General features: G+C 44.5%; 1 protein-coding gene across 1 annotated transcript; it reads right to left on the bottom strand.

Moving 5' to 3' along the window:
- Positions 1 to 217: 217 nt before the first annotated feature.
- LOC116901046 lies at positions 218 to 11,919 on the bottom strand. The gene is made up of 10 exons (XM_032902628.1): positions 11,835 to 11,919; positions 9,000 to 9,223; positions 7,471 to 7,757; positions 6,804 to 6,908; positions 4,614 to 4,754; positions 3,483 to 3,546; positions 3,022 to 3,082; positions 1,618 to 1,709; positions 686 to 728; positions 218 to 237 (listed from the first exon to the last, which is right to left on the bottom strand). The coding sequence occupies exons 1-10, from the start codon at positions 11,917 to 11,919 to the stop codon at positions 218 to 220; spliced, it is 1,122 nt and encodes a 373-aa protein (XP_032758519.1).
- Positions 11,920 to 20,249: the final 8,330 nt, after the last annotated feature.

Raw genomic sequence — 20,249 nt, 5'->3', positions numbered from 1 at the left:
CCCCCAATGAATTTTACCCTCAAACCAAAATAAACCCTTCCTTCATTTCAATGCTTATTGTCAGGTATTTGGTCATTGCATTAAGAAAAGTAACTAAGATACTGGCAAAACTGGGATTTAAGCCCATCCCTAACTCCCAGCTCAGGGATGGCTGTTCTGTAGAGTCGGCTGTCCCAGGAACTCCATCCAAGCACTTCCCACCATGGAAGAAACTTCTTCAGGAATCCCTCAGAATCACTGAGGATAGGAAAGCATCAGAGTGTCACGGTAATCAAAATCGCTGTGGAGTGAGCTGTCTCAATAAGCTAACTGTAACATTACTCATTGAGGAAGATGTCCCACAGTCATAGAAACCTTAATAACGAAGTATAAAGTAACTTAAAAACCCCCCTAAGGCACCAACCACCTAGAACTGGACAACTCCAAGAATTTCTCTTGCAATCAGTGAATTGTCCTAGAGACCCACTTACGCATAACCCCTCTAAAATGGACTATCTCAGGAGCCCCATTGTAATACTGTAGAGATGTCTTTCCAGGAGCCCAGCATCAAGAAGGTTTACCCAGGCAGATGTTCTGTGGCTTGGGGTTTCGCATTCATTTCCCGTACCCTTCCCAAAGGACTTCAACACTGAAGAGAGAGGTAGGATTGCGGGATTCTGGGACGGATATGAGAACGAAAACTTACTTTTAATCAACCAGTTGATGAAAGAAGCCGGGAACCTTTTGTTCTAGAGAAACAAAACAAAACCAGAAAACTCACAGTAAGTGTATATCTACTATGTGCCAGGCTCTGTGTCCCCTGCAAACCTGACACCAACTTTGCAAATGAGAAAAAACAGACAAGAAAAGGAGACTCTGAGGTGGGAATGGTTTTGTCCAAACCAAACACTGAACTGTCATAATTCTGTTCCTAAACTCTGGATTTGAGACTCTGTCCTTGGACATCTGAGGGCTGAGAAGCAGTGGACTGCTGCTGACCCTAAGATCCCACTTCATGGTAGAATCTAGGAACTGCCCCCAAGTTCCTGGCCATCCCATAGCCTGGAAAGATTAGGGTGGGGAGCATATAGCCAAGGCCACCAGAACCACTGCCCCAGCACCCTGAAGGCTCCGTGTGAACCTGCCAAGCAGTAAACTTGATTGGCTATTTAAATCTTTTTAAATCAAAGGAAAATCAGAACAAGCCAATCATTTTTTGAGTTGGTACTCTAATCCATATATGCCAGGCACTTTCTCCTCTAACCATTAGTTCATATTCACGGTACTGAACACTACCTCTTCAAGTGCAGATTACTTCATGGACCAGTAGGACATTGTAAAACCTGCCAGCTAAACCATGCTATCCCTTTGAATAGAAGATACCAACTCCAGGTATGCTCGAATGCTGGGAGACACAGGTGCTAAAAACTGTGTGTGGCTATGAAAATCACCCCTCCCTGACAGACAAGAAAACTGCGGTTCAGAAGTGAGGGCATAGTGCTCAAGGCTGCATAGTCATTCAAAACCCAAGCTCAGGTTGGCTCTCTTGCTAGTACAGATTGGGTACATTCCCAGCCCAGGAGACCTCACATGGGGATACGTGGCTTCTCTACGGGAGGAGGAATTGGCTCTTCCTACCTTAAAGTCCATGTGATACGTGCGTTCATACAGCATGGGTTGCGAGGCATTGAGCAAGTTGCTGTTCCCCGGCACCCCTAATGAGGCGATATCTAATGGAGAGAAGTGGGGAGGGGGCATTGCAAATGTCAGAGAAAACTCAAAGCATTCAACTGATGGAAACAGAGGCTCATAAAACTCACTCATCCATTCATAAGCAAGCACGTCCGAAAGAGAGATCATTCCCCATCTGTTGAGTATGTACTGAGGACGCAGAACCCCACGGTCATCCAGGACAGGGTGGTGGGTGCTCACACCCTGGCAAAGAAAATCCACCTCTCCTACAAGCAGACCTATCCATTTCCCATCCCAGCAGCCTCCTTCCCTCCCTCTTCCTGTGTTTCCAATTGCCCTCCCTCTCTTCTTTCCACTCATCTGCCCCTTTCTCTTCCCCCTTTCCTCTTTCCCTTTATTTAGCCATCTCAGTAGCTTGTTTTTTCCATTCACTTGGTCACAGTCCGTCTCGCCTTCCTTCATCTTCACACATCTGCTGACAGACCCTACTTTCCCTTCCTCATGCACCCAGCAATGGTATGTCACACATGCGCACTGCAACTCTGTTGCTCTTTGTCCATCAGTCCTTCCTTCCATCTTTCCTCAGATTCTTTTATTTGTGTTTTCCTTCCATTTCCACTTGTCTGTCTTTTATATCCTTCCATCACCCCTTCTGACTTCTACCATCCCCCCTCAACCCCACACTCCCATCCTCCTGAGTGTCCATCATTCTTCTGCTATCTCCCTACCATGTTTCTGCTTTCCCACCTACTCATGCCCACCATATCCCTTCTCTCCCTTTCCACTCTACACACCAGCAGAATTTATTTGTGGGGGTCTACACTGTACTTATCTGGACTGTCAGATAAATGGAGGGGCAATTGCAACCTCAAGGAGATCTGGGCTACTGGGATAGACAATCCGGAAGTAGACATTTCCACACAATACAGTGAATGGTAAACGGGCGTGCCAAAGGCTGTAAGAGTCCTGAGGAGGGGGCTCTGCTGAGACAGAGCCCCAGAGGCTTTCAGATAGACCAAACATGGAGATTACACTGGGAGATGAAGGAGTATTTCAAGCATAGAAAGCCGGAGTGGGAAGTCCTGCAGAACTCAGCCATTGTGTCTCCATACATTGTAGGGTATATGCAGGTGGCTTAGGTCACTCCACTAGAGAAGGATGAAAACACTGGGAACTTAGCTTCTAGAAAGACCTTGATGGCATGCCCCGAGGTCTCCAATTGATCCCCCAGGAAATGGGAGATCTGAGGTGTAGCTCAGGAAGCTCTCGAGCCGCGGTGTGGGAGCAGGTATAGTTGCTACTGTAGCAGTAGGCACGAGAAAGCCATGCTCAGGCAACAGCTCTACTTACTTCTGAGAATGGCCAACTGTTGGTTGATGATGTTGAACCAGAATCGGACCACTGGGCACAACTGTAACAGAGGATCGGTGGCCTTGTAAGAGGATACTTACACCTACTTCACTGGTATATACATGCTGAACTCTGTAATCTAAGATGCTTTGCCAAAAAAGTCTCTGACATAAGATGGAGAAGGTCTATCACAAACATGTTACGATCTCCCTCTTATACAGGCCTAAGCTTCCTGCTGCACAGTTACCCCTCTACAACTGTCTTTTTCTCTGTCTCTTCTTCAGAAGCAGGAACCTTGACGAAGGACATAAGAGCAACTCTAGGAGGCTGCATAGCTCAGTAATAAAGCTGTCCCACTTGGCTGCCTCTGCCCCTGTGGGCTGCTCCCCCATGCCACTAGATTCAGCACCGTCTCCACAGCACGTGCTCAGGGTCTGCCAGGGCCACGTTGTCAGACTTACTATGTTGGGCAAGGAGATGTTCAAGGACCATTTCAACATTGATTCCATCATTGGGGAGAATACACTGAGGAAAGGAAAGGGAAACACTGGAAATGATCATTACCACTAAAGGCTTTGAAATTCTCTGCTATACAATCTTAGTAGTAGTTAGGTCTCCATTGTTAGATCAGCGTTTCTCAACCTGTAATCTGTCACTCCTTTAGGGGTCAAATGACCTCTTCACAAGTGTTGAATATCAGATATCCTGCATACAAGCTATTTACGTTACAATTCATAAGAGTAGAAAATTACAGTTATAAAGTAGCAATGAAAATAATTTTATGTTTGGGGGTCACCAGCACAACATGGTCACAGCATTGTGAGGGTTGAGAATGACTGTGTTAAATTAAGCAAGTTCACTGACCTCCCCAGTGAAGCTAGCTTAGACCTCTCAGGTAGACCACTAATATCTTTTTTAATATGCCTTTTATCTACTCTTTTTAAATCCATCCCTGGATCTATCCATATCCATCCAAATATTTGTAAGTGTGTACATACATACATACATACATAAATGCATACACTTACATACCTTCTGTCCATGCATGAATGTGTGCACTACATATCTTCCAACCATCCATCCATCCATTTCTCATTCAATCATCCTTCCATTCATTCCCCTTTATTTTCACTCACATATCTTGCATGGTCTTGTTTCCTGTGTGTCTCCGGGAACAACAATGTCTATTGGCTCAAATGTGTGCTGGAAAAATGATGAAGACTACAAGGCAACTTCTACCCTTAAGAGCTCACACAGACACCTCAGGAGATGGAAGCCTAGCAGGAAAAGTGATGTGCAGAGTTCCTACCCAGGATCTCTCCATAAGAGCTTGGAAACAGGAGCACCCAAAATTCTCCACAGGTGGGTGCTGCCAAGGAGGTCTGTACTTCTGGCCCAAAGGTGTCCCCTTCTGCTTAGTATTCCAAACTCCTTGAGACAGAAGCTTGACTGGAAGCAGGGCATTAAAACACTAGTGGCATAGTTTCCTGGCGTCTTGGTCAGATTCCATGGAGCCTGATAACTACTTCAAGCATAGCACCGTCCTATGACACACCCTGTGTGGTGCCCAGATCTCTTGGGTTTGTACCTACCCTGTATTCACTTGGATCCCAGTGAATACTGTCTGGCAACTCTTCACGGAAAATGAGATTTGACCAGGCTCAGCCTGTTGCAAATGCAAGGGGATTTCAATGTTCACATCCACTGTGGCGCCACTGAGAAATGAGAGCATCCTGGTTGCATGGAAGAGGGCTGTTAGAGGCTGAATGCACGTCTGGGAATACTCTAAAAGGTTTCCTGATACACATACTTTGAAAAAATAATTTGTGATGGCCTATATATACTTTTACTTTGTTTTTATTACATGTATTTATTATATGTATATCATATGTATATATAAAGTTGATAAAATAATTTGTTGGAATAAATGCTTATTCATAGCTCAAGACTCATTTTAAAAATGGTAGTGAAAGGCTACCTCTTTCCCTGCAGCCTAGAGCTCTGCCAAATTCATGCACATCTCCAATGTTAGAATCTCCTCCTGGGCTTATATGCATACCCACAACCACCCACGTTGAATAATATGTGTGTGATATGTGCGTGTAATGATGTGTGTGTATGTGTGATGGTGTGTGTGTGTGTGTGTGTGTGTGTGATCATGTGTAACTCAGTGTGTGGTGATGTTTATATGATGGTGGTGATGTGTGTGTATATGAGAGATGATATGTGTGTGATGGCATGTGCGTGTGTGATTGTATTGTGAGGTGTGTAATTGTGTGTGTGTGTGATGGTGTGTGTGTGATGGTGTGTGTGTGTGTGGTATAGTGTATATATGTTATGGTGTATATGTGGGGGAGAGAAAGAGATGGTATGTATGTGATGGTGTTTACATGTGTTATATGTGTGATCATGTGTAACTGTGAGTGTGTGGTGGTGTTTACATGATGATGATGGTAATGTGTGTGTGTGTGTGTGTGTATGAGAGATGGTATGTGTGTGATGGCGTGTGCGTGTGTGGTTGTATTGTGAGGTGTGTAATTGTGTGTGTGTGTGTGATGGTGTGCATATGTGTATGATGTTATGTACCTGAAGCTCGTCTATTTGGCTAGGCCAGCCAATGAGCTTCAGGGATCCACCTCTCTCTGTCTTCACCTGCACGGGGATGACAGGCATGGAGCATAAACCAGATCTGAGTCCATGCCTTCAAGCTTGTGCCACGGGCACTTTTCCAACAGAGCTCTCTCTGCATCTGCATGTGGAATCTGACTGAACTTCTCTGAAGCTCTATCAACGCAATAGCTACCCCTCCCTTGGAGGCCTACAGTGCGGACTGAAAAGATCACTCAAGGAAACTGCTGCCCAGAACCTGGACTGTATGAAGTACTCAAGAATGTTAGAGGGTTTGGGGATTTAGCTCAGTGGTAGAGCGCTTGCCTAGCAGGCGCAAGGCCCTGGGTTCGGTCCCCAGCTCCGAAAAAAGAAAAAAAAAAAAAAAGAATGTTAGAAACATTTAATCACCATCGCCAGGATTCTGTAAGATAATTTGCCAATGTTTATCAAAGGCTATAAATTATAGGTGGTGATGTAGCTCAATAATTGAATGTCTGCCTGGTACATGTGAAGTCCTGGATTCAACTCCCAGCACAGTAAGTAAGTAAGTAGCTATAAATTGTGCTCATGAGACTTTCTAATAATTAGAGAATTAACAGATTTATGATTTGTACCAATCACAGTTATTTAAAGGAATGACCTGGTGAACAATCCTGGTGTCTGTCCACAGGATAGCTCACAGCTACCGTGGTGCACATGTGGCATGGAGCACTTACTGCCTTACAGAATGGTTGTGGGGAAAGATCTGCAAAGAAGCCACCTAAAAGGCCAGTGTCTCTCAGTTGTAAGACTGGAGGATGGTTTTCTTTTGTGTTTTAGTTTCCTCCCCATGTTTGTTTCAACATAGCCTCAGACTATGGAAGAAAAGCAAAAAGGTCGTTGCATCCGCCATCACCGCCATCCTAAGGCACTGTATACTTACACAGAAATTATCAACGTCTTGGGGAAATGTTAAGATATCTGTTGAGTGAAAGAAAACTCCCCACTACCCATAAAACCACTGGTTCTCTCTAGGAATTCCCTAGGCTCCAGAACCTTCAAAAGCCTACTTCAGCCAGGTAAGCTCTACCACCTAAGGGCTCCACAGCATCCCAAAGCAGCAGCAGAGTTCAAAGCATGAGCCTAAAGAGGACAGTTCAGATTCGAACCATAACATCCCCCATTTTGCTCACCCTGAGAAGTTGATAGTCAACTTGGTCTGAAATTTAACTTCGAGATCAGATGAGGCAAAGACCTTCCATGACAGATGGACAATGTCGAAGCGGGTGACATTGAGCCTGCACGAGAAGAGTGAGGGGAAGTGAAAACGCCAATTTCCAGGGCTCCTTGGCTCCCTACTCAGGCAGCAGTGGCTTCCCTTCCCTCCACCCCATGCCTGTTCCTTCTACCCTTGCTTTTTATTCTGAGCCCCATTTCTATAAATCCTAGATCAGGAAAGCATCGGCCAGCACCTGAGGTTTGTATTTGATTACAATGGTAAGAGAAAGCAGATACCATATTGAAAACCTCAGCTAACAACTGTGGGATTAGCTTGGAAGGAAGGGGTTCTTTTGCTCACTGGGGGACCCATAATAACTAAGAGATAAGTGATCAGAGCATCTGTGATATGCTTTCCTGGTGTGACTTACCATATAGCAGAAAAACCTTCATAAACCCAAAGGACAGACTGTGTTAGAGAAACACTAGGCAGTGGCTGACTTAGGAATAAGAGGTGGTGAACTCCTTCTAAACTTTCTAAAGAATGAGTCAGACCAATGTCTTTCAGGTACCTGGAACCTTCTCTGATTAATGCTTTAGGGAATTGTCTTAATGCAAACAAGAAAAAAAAGTCAAACTCACCAGCTATCAAGTTTCCCAGAATTCATGGTCTTCAGAACATTATTCATGCCGGAGAGACTCCCATGGCCACAAAGGCCACCCAGGGAGCCTTTGCAGACCAAGCCTTCCACAGCTGAGGTCCCTGCTGCCTCCACAAGGTCATTTTTTATACCAAATGATACTTTGCCACCCAGGAGTAGCATTTGTAGTTTTTCTCTTTCTGTGACTAGATTCTGGCTGTTGAGAATAACAGCACCCAACAGCCCTTCTTGGGCCAGGATGTCGTGGTTGAGGACAGGTGTTGACAACTATTGGTTAAGGATGTTACTTAGTTCTCTTTAGAGTGCCTTCATATTAACTGTGATGAACTAATGGAACCAGCCCCATCACCTACTGGAGTTCCCGTGTGGACAGGACATTCAAGTAGTACTTCCTCAGTGAAACCAGGGTGGTCAGAGACACCAAGCCTTGATCCAAGAAGTAGGTTACAGCTCTTTCTAGACAGAGCTCATAAGAGAGCACACTGGACCTCATACTTCTTACACATTTAGTCTCTCCCTCTCACAGCTGTGAGCCTGTCCACACACCCTGATATCTAGACCAAGGACAGTCATGAATTATAACTTCATTTTTATCAATGCCTTCCAGACTCTGGCACCTAGACAAGCAAGGCTAGGTCATGTGACATGGAGCTTGCCAACTCCACCCCTGAAAATCTGTAAGGCAGAAAACACTTTTGTCTTATAGATGTCTCTCCCTTTAAGGCTCTACTATGGCTACTTACGGACAAAATGATTAACTCTCCAACATGTTCTCCCACATCAGGGCCTTTTCATGGCTGTCTATGGTAATGAACCCGTGACTCGCCTTATAAAACTCATCCAAAGGTAGAGTCCTGGTAGCACCTTTTAATGAATCTGCTTTAATTTCTAACATAAGGGTGATCTTGCCTCAGACCTGTCATAACTATTATGTAACCTACAGTCAAAAGAATCAGAGACAAAAGATACTCTACACCTAAACTAATCATGACTGTGAAGTGGTCACTAGTCTAGATTGGCCATGGCCATTGGATGAACTAAAACCCAGGTAGACAGACCACTTACTAATCCTGTTCCAGACTGACTAAGTCCCCAGATAACTTAGCTTCAAACTGACCATTCATTGACTTTCCTTCAAAACCATTGATGACCTAAAGCCACAGTGGATATTTATTGGCCCTGATCAAATCTTCCAGAAGATTGATCCAGCACCATCTTGACCACATTAATCAGAATGACATAGTATCAGTCCAATCATTTGTTTAAACTGCTCCTATTGATCCACATCACCAGATGACCCAGTCCCAGGCAACTATTTGTTGACCTTGCTTCAGATTGACCTGGGCTACCAGGTGACACAGCCTCGGACCAGAACCACCACCTCAGACCTGGAAGCTAAAGATAAAGTTCATGACACCCACCAGCAAACCGTTAGACTCTCTTAAACACCCGTGGCCATGGTGGCCAGGACTGTTCATACTCTTTTGACCCAAGCTGCCTGAAGGATACTTGGCCGGTAATGCCACTTGTGTCCAAGTCTCCTGGAATATTCATCTCAGGTTGATCAAGTTGGCCCGCAATGTCTGTATTGATCTCAGGGACCTTGACAGGTGAAGCAGCAGGGATCGGAGCTGGGATTTTCCCGATGGCATCTCCCAATTTAGTGTATTCACCTTTATTACCACTCAGCAATCCTGTATCCAATCCTGGGCCACCACCTCCACTTTTGATGCCTGCTGAGACAAAAACATATGGCTAGGTCCTGGGGCACGAGCTCCCATTGGGGACAGAAAAATAGGTGTTCCAAGCAGGGCCAGCTGCAGCCAAACTCTGGAGCCAGGTTCTTTGCAAAAGAAAAACCAAGTTTCAGTCTTGCACATGAACCCAGGAGGCAATGAAAGGTCAGACATGTGCAAGACACACGGGGTCATCTCCCATGGAGCAGAGCTGTATAAAGAAAAGACTAATGAGCAATGGTACTCGGAGAAACAAAATAAAGCCTCAAAGAGGGAGCAACGGTTAGGAGCTCACAGTTTCCCACATCTTAATTTACTTACACACACACAAACACACACACACACACACACACACACACACACAAACACACACACAAACACCACACACACACACACACACACACACACACACATACACACACACAAACACACACACACACACACACACACAAATACACACAAACACACAACACACACACACACACACACACAAACACACAACACACACATACACACACACAAACACACAACACACAAACACACACATAAACACACAACATACACACACACAAACACATACATAAACACACAACACACATACACACACACACACAAACACACACACACACACACACACACACACACACACACACTTTATTTATTCTTTTACTTCAGTGCTGCTGATGAAGCCCAGGGTTTTGTAAAAGCTAGGCAACTTCTCTTTCCTATTAACCAAGCTATATCCCCTTCTACTGCTAGACCTTGGTTTTCACACCCTAAAGGGAGCTTCTGAACTTTGAGACATACAGGATAGCTCTTCTTCCCTTTTATCAACATTTTCCTCTTAGCAGATGAAGTTTCTATTCCTGACAACAAAATTACACCTAAGGCAAAAATCTGTCCCAGGAATATGATTTCAAATGAAGACTTCAGAGATAAATGTGGGCCAGGCTGTAGACCTACAGGGTAGGAGTTATGTGCAAAGGATCGGTCATCACACCCGAAGCTGTATGTCTGTGCTGTGTGCTCCCCAGGCAGATGCTTAAGCTCTTACCTGTGTTCTTAGACACTGAAGGAACCTCTTTTGCTAAAAAGCATAGATGCCTCCCTGAGCCCACAGGATAGAAACCCGGCACCGGGGCTTTGAGTTCGGCTCAGACTCCTGCTTGCTGCCTCCCGGACATGTCAATCATCCGTGCACCTAACTTAGCTCTTTCCCTTGCAAGGTTGAAAGCTCGGGGATAGGCTTGAAACCTGCAGACATCTTGGATTCCAGGAGGAGCAAGTCTCAGAAGACAGACCCCCTGCGCTCATAGACCCAACTGTCTATGCGTGGGGACACACCCCACAGCAGAAGTGATACCTTGTGAGAACCAGATGAATCTCCTCAAATGATGACACCGGAAACAACTTCAGTGCATCCCTTGGAACTGGGATGGAGAACCAAGTAGACCACACCTTGACTCTCAGCCTTCATCAAGCAGACCTCTTGCCCCTCACCCCAGGTCTTGTTCTATTGAACTGAAAATTCCAAAGTGATTTGCCCTGGAGTTATCTTTATTGATGCTAATTCCACTGCCCCAAGGACAGCTGACTTCCTCAGGAATCAGGTGACTTCAACAGAAACTTCTCCCCATTGAATTTGTAAAATAGAGGTGAGGGGCAGGTACAGGATAGAAGGAGGCCTGTCATTGGAGGAGAAGGAAGGATGGGTGGAAGAAAAGTTTGAAGGAAGAGGAGGAGACTGGAACGAAGAGAGAGGAAGAGAGGAGGAGAAGCGAGAAGCCATGGCAGGACAATGGAGGCTGACGTAAAGATCTCGCTCTGTGTATTTACAGGTTGTTATCAATGTTCTTAAGGTATGGATGGTACTGGGCTCTGTATGTTTAGGTGGGCAATTATATCTTATCAATTGGATCTAAGATTATTGTGCTGTGTGTTTTTTTATGTGAGGGTTTGAGTGTAGGAAAGTGCGGCTGGAGACACTGGGCCGCAGTGGTGAAGTTGGGATGTGTTTCCGCCAAGATATCTAGCAGATATCTCGGAGCACTGAGGTGTCAGACCTAGGAGGATAAAAGACAACAATGCTTTTTTTTATTTTTTAATATTTTGCAACAACATCCTAAAGATGAGCTTGGAGGGAACGGGGGGCGGGGAGGGTTCCTCTTTGAAATTTTTTTCAGTTAAATCTCCTCTTTCTGCTTTTCTCACCATCGTTCTTGTCTTTAATTGGAACATTGCAGCAGGTGGCTGAGCCTACAATTTGGGGCTGCCAGAGATCAGGATTTTTGCTCTTTAGGGCAAAGTTTCATGAGATAAAACCATCAGAATTGAAGGCTAGAAGACCTGCCTGGGAAGTGGGTGTAAAAATGAAAATTTATGTTGAGATAATCAATAATGGGAAGAAAGTAGTTTATTAGATCTAGATACCAAGATATGCCCCAGATGGGATAAGGTGTCTCTGGGGGAGGATACAGTGCCCCCCAAAGCACCCAGAGATACTGTCAAATCTACATTATTCTGGTGGGTCAGATACACTAAGAGGTGTCAGTTTGTCTCTTTTGGAGTTTCCTTGGATGGAACTCCCAAGAAGGATGGGGTAGCTCACCTGATTTCTGAATGGAATCTTCCAATAAACCATGGCTTCTGCTAAGCAGGCAGCCGAGGAAGAGGGATGCCCACAGGAGTCTCATGTTCACTGCAAGTACCTGTGGAGAAAATGGTTGGCGGATGGAGTAACAGTAGTCCATGACCCTAGAGTCCTGGGGTCTTATGCAAAACTTATAATCATCCTTTATGTGGTCTAGCCAAGCCTCAGTTTCCCCATCTGTAAAAACAGTCACTGCATATTTTTTTTTGGAAGATCCTGGCATTGGGGAGGTGGGGAACCCTCTAGACAGTGAGCTCCTCTGCTTAAGTAGTTAAAACTGGGAGGTTGTTGTATGACAATTAATATGATGTCTTTCTAAAACAGAATTCAGGGAAGAAATGAAGTGTGGGGATGTAAATCGAGTTGCCCAAAACCACACAGCTGGTGACAGAGAAAAATCCAAAGCCAAGCAGGCTGAGCCCAGACCCTGTTGGGAGCGATGCCCTTGAAGCCCTCCATTGTTGATATTATTATTATGGTTAGAATTAAGTATGACTGGGTTCATGGAAAATCCCCAGCCAGCTGCAGAAGACTAATACAAACCTGGTGGTCAAAATGAATAATAATATGATTCGTCAAGATACCCAATGTGATGACCTGTAACCTTTCTGAAAAACCAACATCCTGCTGACTAATAGATATGACAAACCTGTGACCTTTCTGACAACCTGTCAACATCAGCCTATTCCCTGACCACACGAATATTGTGTCCTTGGCCTGCGTAAATGTTTCTTACTTCCCCCCTCCCTCTGTTACCCATGTTATGGTATAAATTCAGCCTTGGGGAAAAATAAAATTGTCGCCTTGATCAAACTCTTGTCTTGGCATCCTTCTTCACATCTCTTGTCCCCCATTCTCTTCCAGGTACCCCCGGATCCTTCCCTTACAAGACCCCAACTGTGTTATAGCAGGGGATCTGGCAGAAGTGGTTGGTCACAGAAGCTACCCTATACTGAGGACCTACTCTGCACTAGTTCACATGCTAAGTGCCTTTTATTCACTACTTAGCATTAAATTCTTCTAACAACCCTAAGATGAAATGGAAACAAAATGAGCTGGCAAGAGTCCCTCCGTGGCTAATGGTAGATCTGGGACACAAAGATGTTATTGTGTGAATTCACTCTTAGCTATTTGGGCCAGAGGGTGAGGGGTGGAGGGCTAGGTTTTCAGTTTTTCAGAGACAGTCACATGATAGTCTACTTCTCCTGTGTGTGTGTTTACACCATCTCTAATGCTCCTCCCACCAAGAAGTGGGGGCTATTTTCCTACCCCTGAATCTAGATGGGTAAGGGTTGTTGACTACCCCAAAGAATGGAGCACCATAAGTGACTTTGTGACCCAGTGGCTATGCCAGCAAAAGGACATGGCTTCTGTTCTTTTCTTTTCCTTCTCCCTCCCTGCTTACCCTTCAAACTCCACATAGTAAGGGAAGTGTAGGCCATGATGAATGTGCCTTGGCCATGATGGAATTAAATATTCATGTATCTTAAGAGATGGCAAGCAACCTCATGAAAGAAGTGTAGCATTGGGACATTGCTTAATGCAATGGTTCAAGGGCATAGCCCCTCTGTTGCTGGATGAAGAGTGGAGCCATGCTACCCTTCAGCTGCCCTTTCAGGAAAACCAGGGGATTCCACACTAATGCAAATTGGAGTTGCCTGTCAAAGTGCCATGTCCTTTTGACAAGGTTGGTTTAACCGCTCCTGTGTCTGCAGACTCTGAAGTAAGGACTAGCTTACAGCACTAAGAACAAGAGGAGAGACTAAAGCTCTTGGATTTAATATGCTGGCAACTTGTTCAAAAAATGTTTAAATCAGTTAAATGTACTTTATAATCCCATGTGTCTTATACACATCTCTCCTGGGATTGCCAGCTTGAGAATTAAGCCTAGGCTGTGAGGGACTGAGCCAGATGGAGAAGGTAGCCTCCATGAGCCTGAAGGTTGAGAAAAGGAAGAGGGCAGAAGGAGGGTGAGCATGGAGCAGTGGGGTTAGGCGTGCATCTGATACTAGCCCAAGGGTACTGAACCTGTGACCTCTGTCAGGATGATGGCAAATGGGGGAAGATGGTACTAAGGCCCTAAGTACCAAGAAGGCATTGATGTATGAGGACATCACAAACAGCTACTACCCTCTCTTACAGACTAGGTGAGCAGGCTCATCAGAGAAGACCACAGTGAGGAGGACATATTTGGTGCCATGACGTCCTCTGTAACATGCACTTAGAAACAACTATGGCTAAAAGCCCTCATCCCTCAGTTGAGCCTGTGACTTACTTTGGATTTAAGAGGAAAGGCTCAGGGAATTATCTACCTGTCAACTGAGAGCAATTATCCATAATGATAAGGTTACACCCTGGAGCAAAATTTATCTTATGAGAGCCAGCCAGATTACTTCAAGTGTTGGCAGGGGTAAAGACTTCTTTGAGCAGGTCACCTGTCAGAACCAGAGCTGATACAAGGATCAACCAGACTACACCCTTGATCAGGACTTCTAGCCTCATGCCCCATATCCTAGTTAGCATTAATTGTCAACTTGACTCAATCTAGAATCATCTGGGGTAAAATTCTCAATTGAGTAATTGTCTTTATCAGGTTAGCCTGTGGACATGTCTATGGGAAAGTTGTCTTGGTTATCAATTGATGCAGGAGGCCTGGCGCACTCTGGGTGGCACCATCCCTAGTCATGTGGTCCTAGGCTATACAGAGGTTAAAGATTATGACACTACACAATGTTTATTCATGGGTTCTGCTTTGAGTTCCTGCCTAGATTTCCATCAATGATATACTGTGAGCTGCTTGTGTAAGTCAAGTCAATCTTCCTCTTCTTATGTTGCTTTTGATCACAGTGTTAACACAGGGGGAAAAAAATGAAACTAGACGACCGCAGTTCTTCCTCTACTTAAACCTAAAGATGACATCATTACACCAAAAATGACTTGGAAGTCACTACTCCCCCCACTTTATTTGTTCTCCCCAGTGAGCATGCAATGATTGTCTTTTCTACTTTTCACCAGTCCTAATGTCTTTACTTGGTGTACACAGGACCAAGCCTAGCTCCTGTGGTATTCTGTATTCTGTGCTTACAAACTTTGTCAGGAGAAAGAACATCTTTGGGACTTACCCCAGCCCCAAGTTAAACCCCGATGGGAAGACTTTTTAGATGTTCATACGCTCTGTCCTCTGTTTAAACTGCAATCTCACTTCAGGGCCCCAAATTCAGATTAGCTGTCTCATAGTTTCTGGAATCATTTTTTTTGGGGGGGGGGCTTTTTATCTTTTCACTTCTGTTAGCTGCTTTCTACCACGTCCAGTGGGACAGAGAAATAAGTGCTCAGACTCTAAAAGTCCTGCAGTCAGACCCTCGGTAAATTCTTCTGGCTCCGTGTACCTCAGATCTTGCCTTTCCCTTTCCCTTGTCATTTTTAAGGTCTGGAGAAATGGCTCTTAAGTTAATAGCACATCCTTCTCTTGGAGATCTAAGTTCAGTTTCCAGTGTCCACATCGGGCCATTCAACTGCCTGTTATCTCCGACCTCAGGGGATGTGACCCTTTCCTTTCCCAGCTTCTGAGGACATTGCAAGCACAAATTCACACCGTGAGTTACATCTATTCATACAACTGAAAATAAAAATAAAGTTCTTCTCATTTTTGAGGATCCTTTGGCTTTTTTTATGAAGGCACTTGAATTCTGTCATTTGTCCGGCATGAAGATGGTTTCCTTGTTTGGGGGAGCTGGGACTCTTCTGACCCATTACTGTTCTTTTGAACTCTTTGAGTAGCTCCTGGTTGTAAGGAAATCCTGAATTCTGTAACTTGTGATGGAAACTAGCAGGGAAGGCGTTTTAAGTACAGAGAGAAACAAGGGTATCTGGTAGATCTCTATTGTGGTTTGAGTAACTGTAACCAGCCTGGCGAAGACATTCTGAAGAGACACTTGTGTCTCAAAAATCTGACTAGCAGAATATTGAAATGATGAACCCCAAAGAAATGGAAATCCCCCCAAAAGGCTTTTCCAGGAGAAAAAATAAATGCCACCAGAGAAAAACAACTTGTCTCCTAGAGATTTCACACAGTTCTAACAACTTCTCAGACCACCTTCAGGATGAGACTGAAGCCAGACTATGATGGGTCAACAGTGAACAGGACCACACCTTCACCAGGACTGCTTGGATGGGCATATCCTTGACCCCTATTTGAATTTCTATTTCACTTTAGACCCTAAACATGGACTAGGGGTGTCAGTGGTCCCTGAGTCCCTTGTTCCTCTTCTCAATGTGGTTTTATTGAATAAAACTCCTCTCCCTGCTTTTCACTATTAATTTGGCTCTTTAAACTGTTCTATTAATAACAGGGACCAAACCTGGCTTGGGTCACAGGCTGTGACCCAAAAATTGTAAAAATAACTGCAAACAATTCTAAGTCTTCCTGACCATCTCCCTGACCTCAGTGAGAGTTCTACCTGACTAATCTTTATGAATCTATGCCAATTTAGCTGCATGGTAGGTTAATACAATGCTCGTGGACCATCCTGTGTACTAATCTAACACCTGTGTCTCTGACTGGATTGATGGAGTCTGAAGATCTGATGTCTTCAGCAATAATCCCACTAGAGATCTATCTTGTGAAAGTCTCCTGCACTCTGAAGGGACCAGTGCTTCTTCCAGCCCACCTTGGTGATGATGGGTGTTGTAGATTAATTTCTATTGCTGTAAGCAGCAGAGATATGGAAGGATTTGTTTGGCTGACTGCTCCATCCTTACTGTATGGAAGCCAAGGCAGAAACTTAAGGTTACCACATTCGTAGCCAAGAGCAGAGGAGTAAACATGTGGACTGTTGCTTGCAGGTTGCCGTTAAATACTCAGCTTGTTTTCTCTACTCGTATGTAGTTTAGGGCCAAGCCCATGAAATGGTGGCACCTACGTTTAGAATGGGTCCTCTCACTGCAATTAACAGTCCCTGTAGACATGCTCATAGGCCAACCTGATCTAGATGATTCCTCAACAGACACCATTCTCAGGTGACTCTAGGTTGTGGCGAGTTGACATTGAAACCAAACATCATAATAGGTGATCAGGGTCTTACTAGGTATCAGTAGTGTACAGCCCCATGACATTCCTCGTGTCTCATAAAAATCACATCAAGAGAACCTATCCCGTTGCTGTAGGGGGAGGTGCTGGTAGGAAGATCTGGTTCCCAAATTGGTTCTTGACTTGGTCAATAAAGGAGTCCGGGAGCCAATTGCTGGGCAGAAAGGACAGGTGGGACTTTTAGGTAGGGGGCAGTGGGGAGGGGGAAACAGATGCAGGGAAAGAGAAGGGGCTTTTGCTGCCATGCATTAGAATGAGAAGAAAGCAGCAGTCTGTAAAGCCTCGGGGCAGCTAGGGCCTGCAGCCTCTGCCTCTGACCTGGACGGAGGAGATTGGCAGGAGCTGGCTGATACGGGCTAACTGATAAGTTTAGGGCAAAAGATTCTGTGCCCAGCAATTGTGCTGTAGGCAAATTCTAAAGTAATAAAGCTGAGGTTTTTTTTTAAGCAAAGGTGGGTAGAAGAGAGAAGCTGGGTTGGGGGGTGGTTGAGATTGATCCTGGGGTAAGCCTGGTGGAACAAAGGGAACCAGGAGAGTCTAGAGCGTGGTCACTAATCCCGGAGCTAAGGTGGCAGCCAATCTGGAGCTTATCCCGGAGGGGCTGGGAACGAAATCACAGCTCCTGGGAATGGCGGTAGCATGTTTTTAAAATTGTATGCAACACATTACTGAGTTGGAAGGAACTCCAGCGATTCATCAGAGGTGCACATAAGGGTTGGTCACCCACGCCCCACACGATTGGAGTTTCCTGAACCATGTAAGAGGGACTCCTGACCCTTTGTGGCACTCTGGGAAGGGCTTTTCATTATGCAGCAATGATGTTGAACATTCCCCTAGCATCCATTCTTGCTAAGCCACCAAGATGAGCATCTGACCCAGAAGAATATGGTGGAAATCTTCACCACCTCCTAGAATTCTTTAAAATGAGTAGCAAACATATGGCTGCTTGATTTTTACATACTTTCAATATATCACATAATAAAATTGCTATTCTTGTCAGGCCTAATTAAAACATGTATGTATGAAGTAGCAAATATGTTGGGCATGGTTTTAGGTCTTCCTCGTAATGTTAATGTACAGGGGCTGTTGCCTCTCCATTTTGTTCATTCCTATCCGCCATGTTGATGCTGCCTCTCACTCAATGTCCTTCCTTATCTTAACCATGGCTCACTGCCATTCAGGAATTTCTCTATTACCTTGGGGCTAAAGGATAAAGGATAAAACTGGACATTTTAAAGCCAAGTTGTTGTTGGCTGCTAAGAGGCTTAAAGGCAGGCATTGTCAAACTTACCTGTGCAGACAGATGGCCTTAATGTGCCCCAGTCCTTCATAAATACCATCTGGATTCAGTTTGACTTTGTAATATATTTGAGACCGTTAACAACTGTGTTTTCATAAATTACTAATGTGTAGAGAAATGGTTTCTAAGATTGCTTTTCTCCAGGTCTTCCCTAAGACTAAGACTATTAAATACTAATGAGCAGAAATGAAGAGAGGCTTTGTGATAAGAGCACTGGCTGCTGTCCCAGAGGGCCATGGTTCAGTTCCCAGCACCAACGTGGTGGCTTCCAACCATTTATAACTCCGGTTCCAGGGGATCTAAGGTCTCTTGCTGGCCTCTGTGGGCACTATACATATGTGGTGTGTATAAGCACACAGAGCCAAACACCCATACACAGAAAATAAAATTTAAAAAAATCTAACAGATCCATAAAATATGAAGAATTAAGATGGGTATTAATGAGAAAAATAAAATATATAATAAAATATTTCTGATTTCAATTGCTGTAGAAAGTATCTCAAAATAAAATTATGTTTTCTAAGATCAAGATTCAATGCACTGGTGAAAACAGAATGGAGCTGAATTATCCATGTCTACAGTAACAAGGCAGTCTCAAGAATATTGTTTCACTCTTAGTGACATTTGAAAACAATTGACTTGAAAGACAAAAGTTTATGCCTTATAAAATGATCGTGGCTTTTCTGACTTTGTTAACTTTGAACGACTCAGGAAATCAAGTCTTAACAAAGCCAGGGGTCACTTAAATGTTATGTTAGCATTTCAAACATCCACCTTCTAAGCAATTACTCAGAAATTTTTAATATAACCAACCCCATACATATACATTGCTAAAAGTGCATAGAACTGTGTCTAAACTTTGCCCGAGTCCTATGCAAAGCTTCATGGAAGTAAAAGCATGTGAGTTAAGTATACCAAAAGCAGCCACAAAGGCTTGCTCTATGCAATGTTTATGGCATCTGAATTTTCAATACATGAAATGACAAGAAGGAAGGAAGAAGGAGTAGAAAGGGAGGAAGGAGACAGTCACTCATGGCCCCTTGGCCAACTGTACCACACCATCACAGTTTTCAGTACCACATCTCATTAGTTCAAAGACGTGGGGTTTTTTTTTTTTTTTCTTATTTTACTCTAACATAGGATTTCATTTCACAAATGGATACATATCTAGGAGCATGGCTGCTATGAAATTGGTGACATTTCAGTCCCCTCTAAAGGGCCCTGAAGATGAAATAGATGGAAAGGATCGCTCTCACAGACTGGACAGAAAAATGGAGTTCATGCTGCTATTGTCGTTGTTAAAGACCCAACTTAGTAATTGCCCTCATCAACAGCTCCTGGCTCAGGAACTCAGCCGTCCCCATCCACTGCTGAAGCCTGAGCTCAGTTCTGCAAATGACTTTGTGTATCTGGTACTTGTGCTGAAGTAGCAAGAAGCATCCTTGTTCCCACCGGTCCCGCTGAATGGTGGCAATGAGGATGCTTACTTAAGTGCCAGGCCCTGAGCTGGCACTTGGCTCACCTCAGGTTATGTCCCCTCCTTCCCAGGTGTGCACCATCTTCAGTTCAACAAAGCTAGTCTGGCACTTTACACTTGCATAATGATTGTTTTTGACTATCAGAAAGAAACCTGATCCCAACAATATTAAGGGGCGACCATTTCAGGGCAACATACATGTCTGTGCCCTGAAAATGTCTGCATACAGATGAGCTAGATGGCAAAGAGTCCTAAGCTCATCTGATTTTATCTCCCTCAAGTATGGTGTGTCCTGTTTTGGCAGGCATGATGTTCAAGGGTGAGAGTTCCCACCTCAAGGCCCCAGGGTAGCCTGGGGGATCAGTGACGAGGCAAGATGGACCCCAGAACTCAAGTCCCTCCTCACCTAAATACTCTCCTTGCTTTGGGAGTGGGGATAGAGACACCTTACCTGGGTTACAGCTCTAGCCACTTAGGACATGTGGGTCTCTTGCACCTGCTTCCAAA

The sequence above is a fragment of the Rattus rattus genome, chromosome 5 (genome assembly GCF_011064425.1).
Source record: "Rattus rattus isolate New Zealand chromosome 5, Rrattus_CSIRO_v1, whole genome shotgun sequence".
NCBI classification, from domain to species: domain Eukaryota; kingdom Metazoa; phylum Chordata; class Mammalia; order Rodentia; family Muridae; genus Rattus; species Rattus rattus.
This window is presented reverse-complemented; position numbering and strand designations above follow the sequence as displayed.

Coding starts and splice junctions, on each gene's coding strand:
- LOC116901046 (XM_032902628.1), bottom strand. CDS start 11,919: ATGAGACTCCTGTGGGCATCCCTCTTCCTCGGCTGCCTGCTTAGCAGA. Junction 7,758..8,999: donor CAAGTGGCATTACCGGCCAA/GTATCCTTCAGG, acceptor CTTAACCAATAG/TTGTCAACACCTGTCCTCAA. Junction 3,547..4,613: donor GGGATCCAAGTGAATACAGG/GTAGGTACAAAC, acceptor TCCTTTCCTCAG/TGTATTCTCCCCAATGATGG.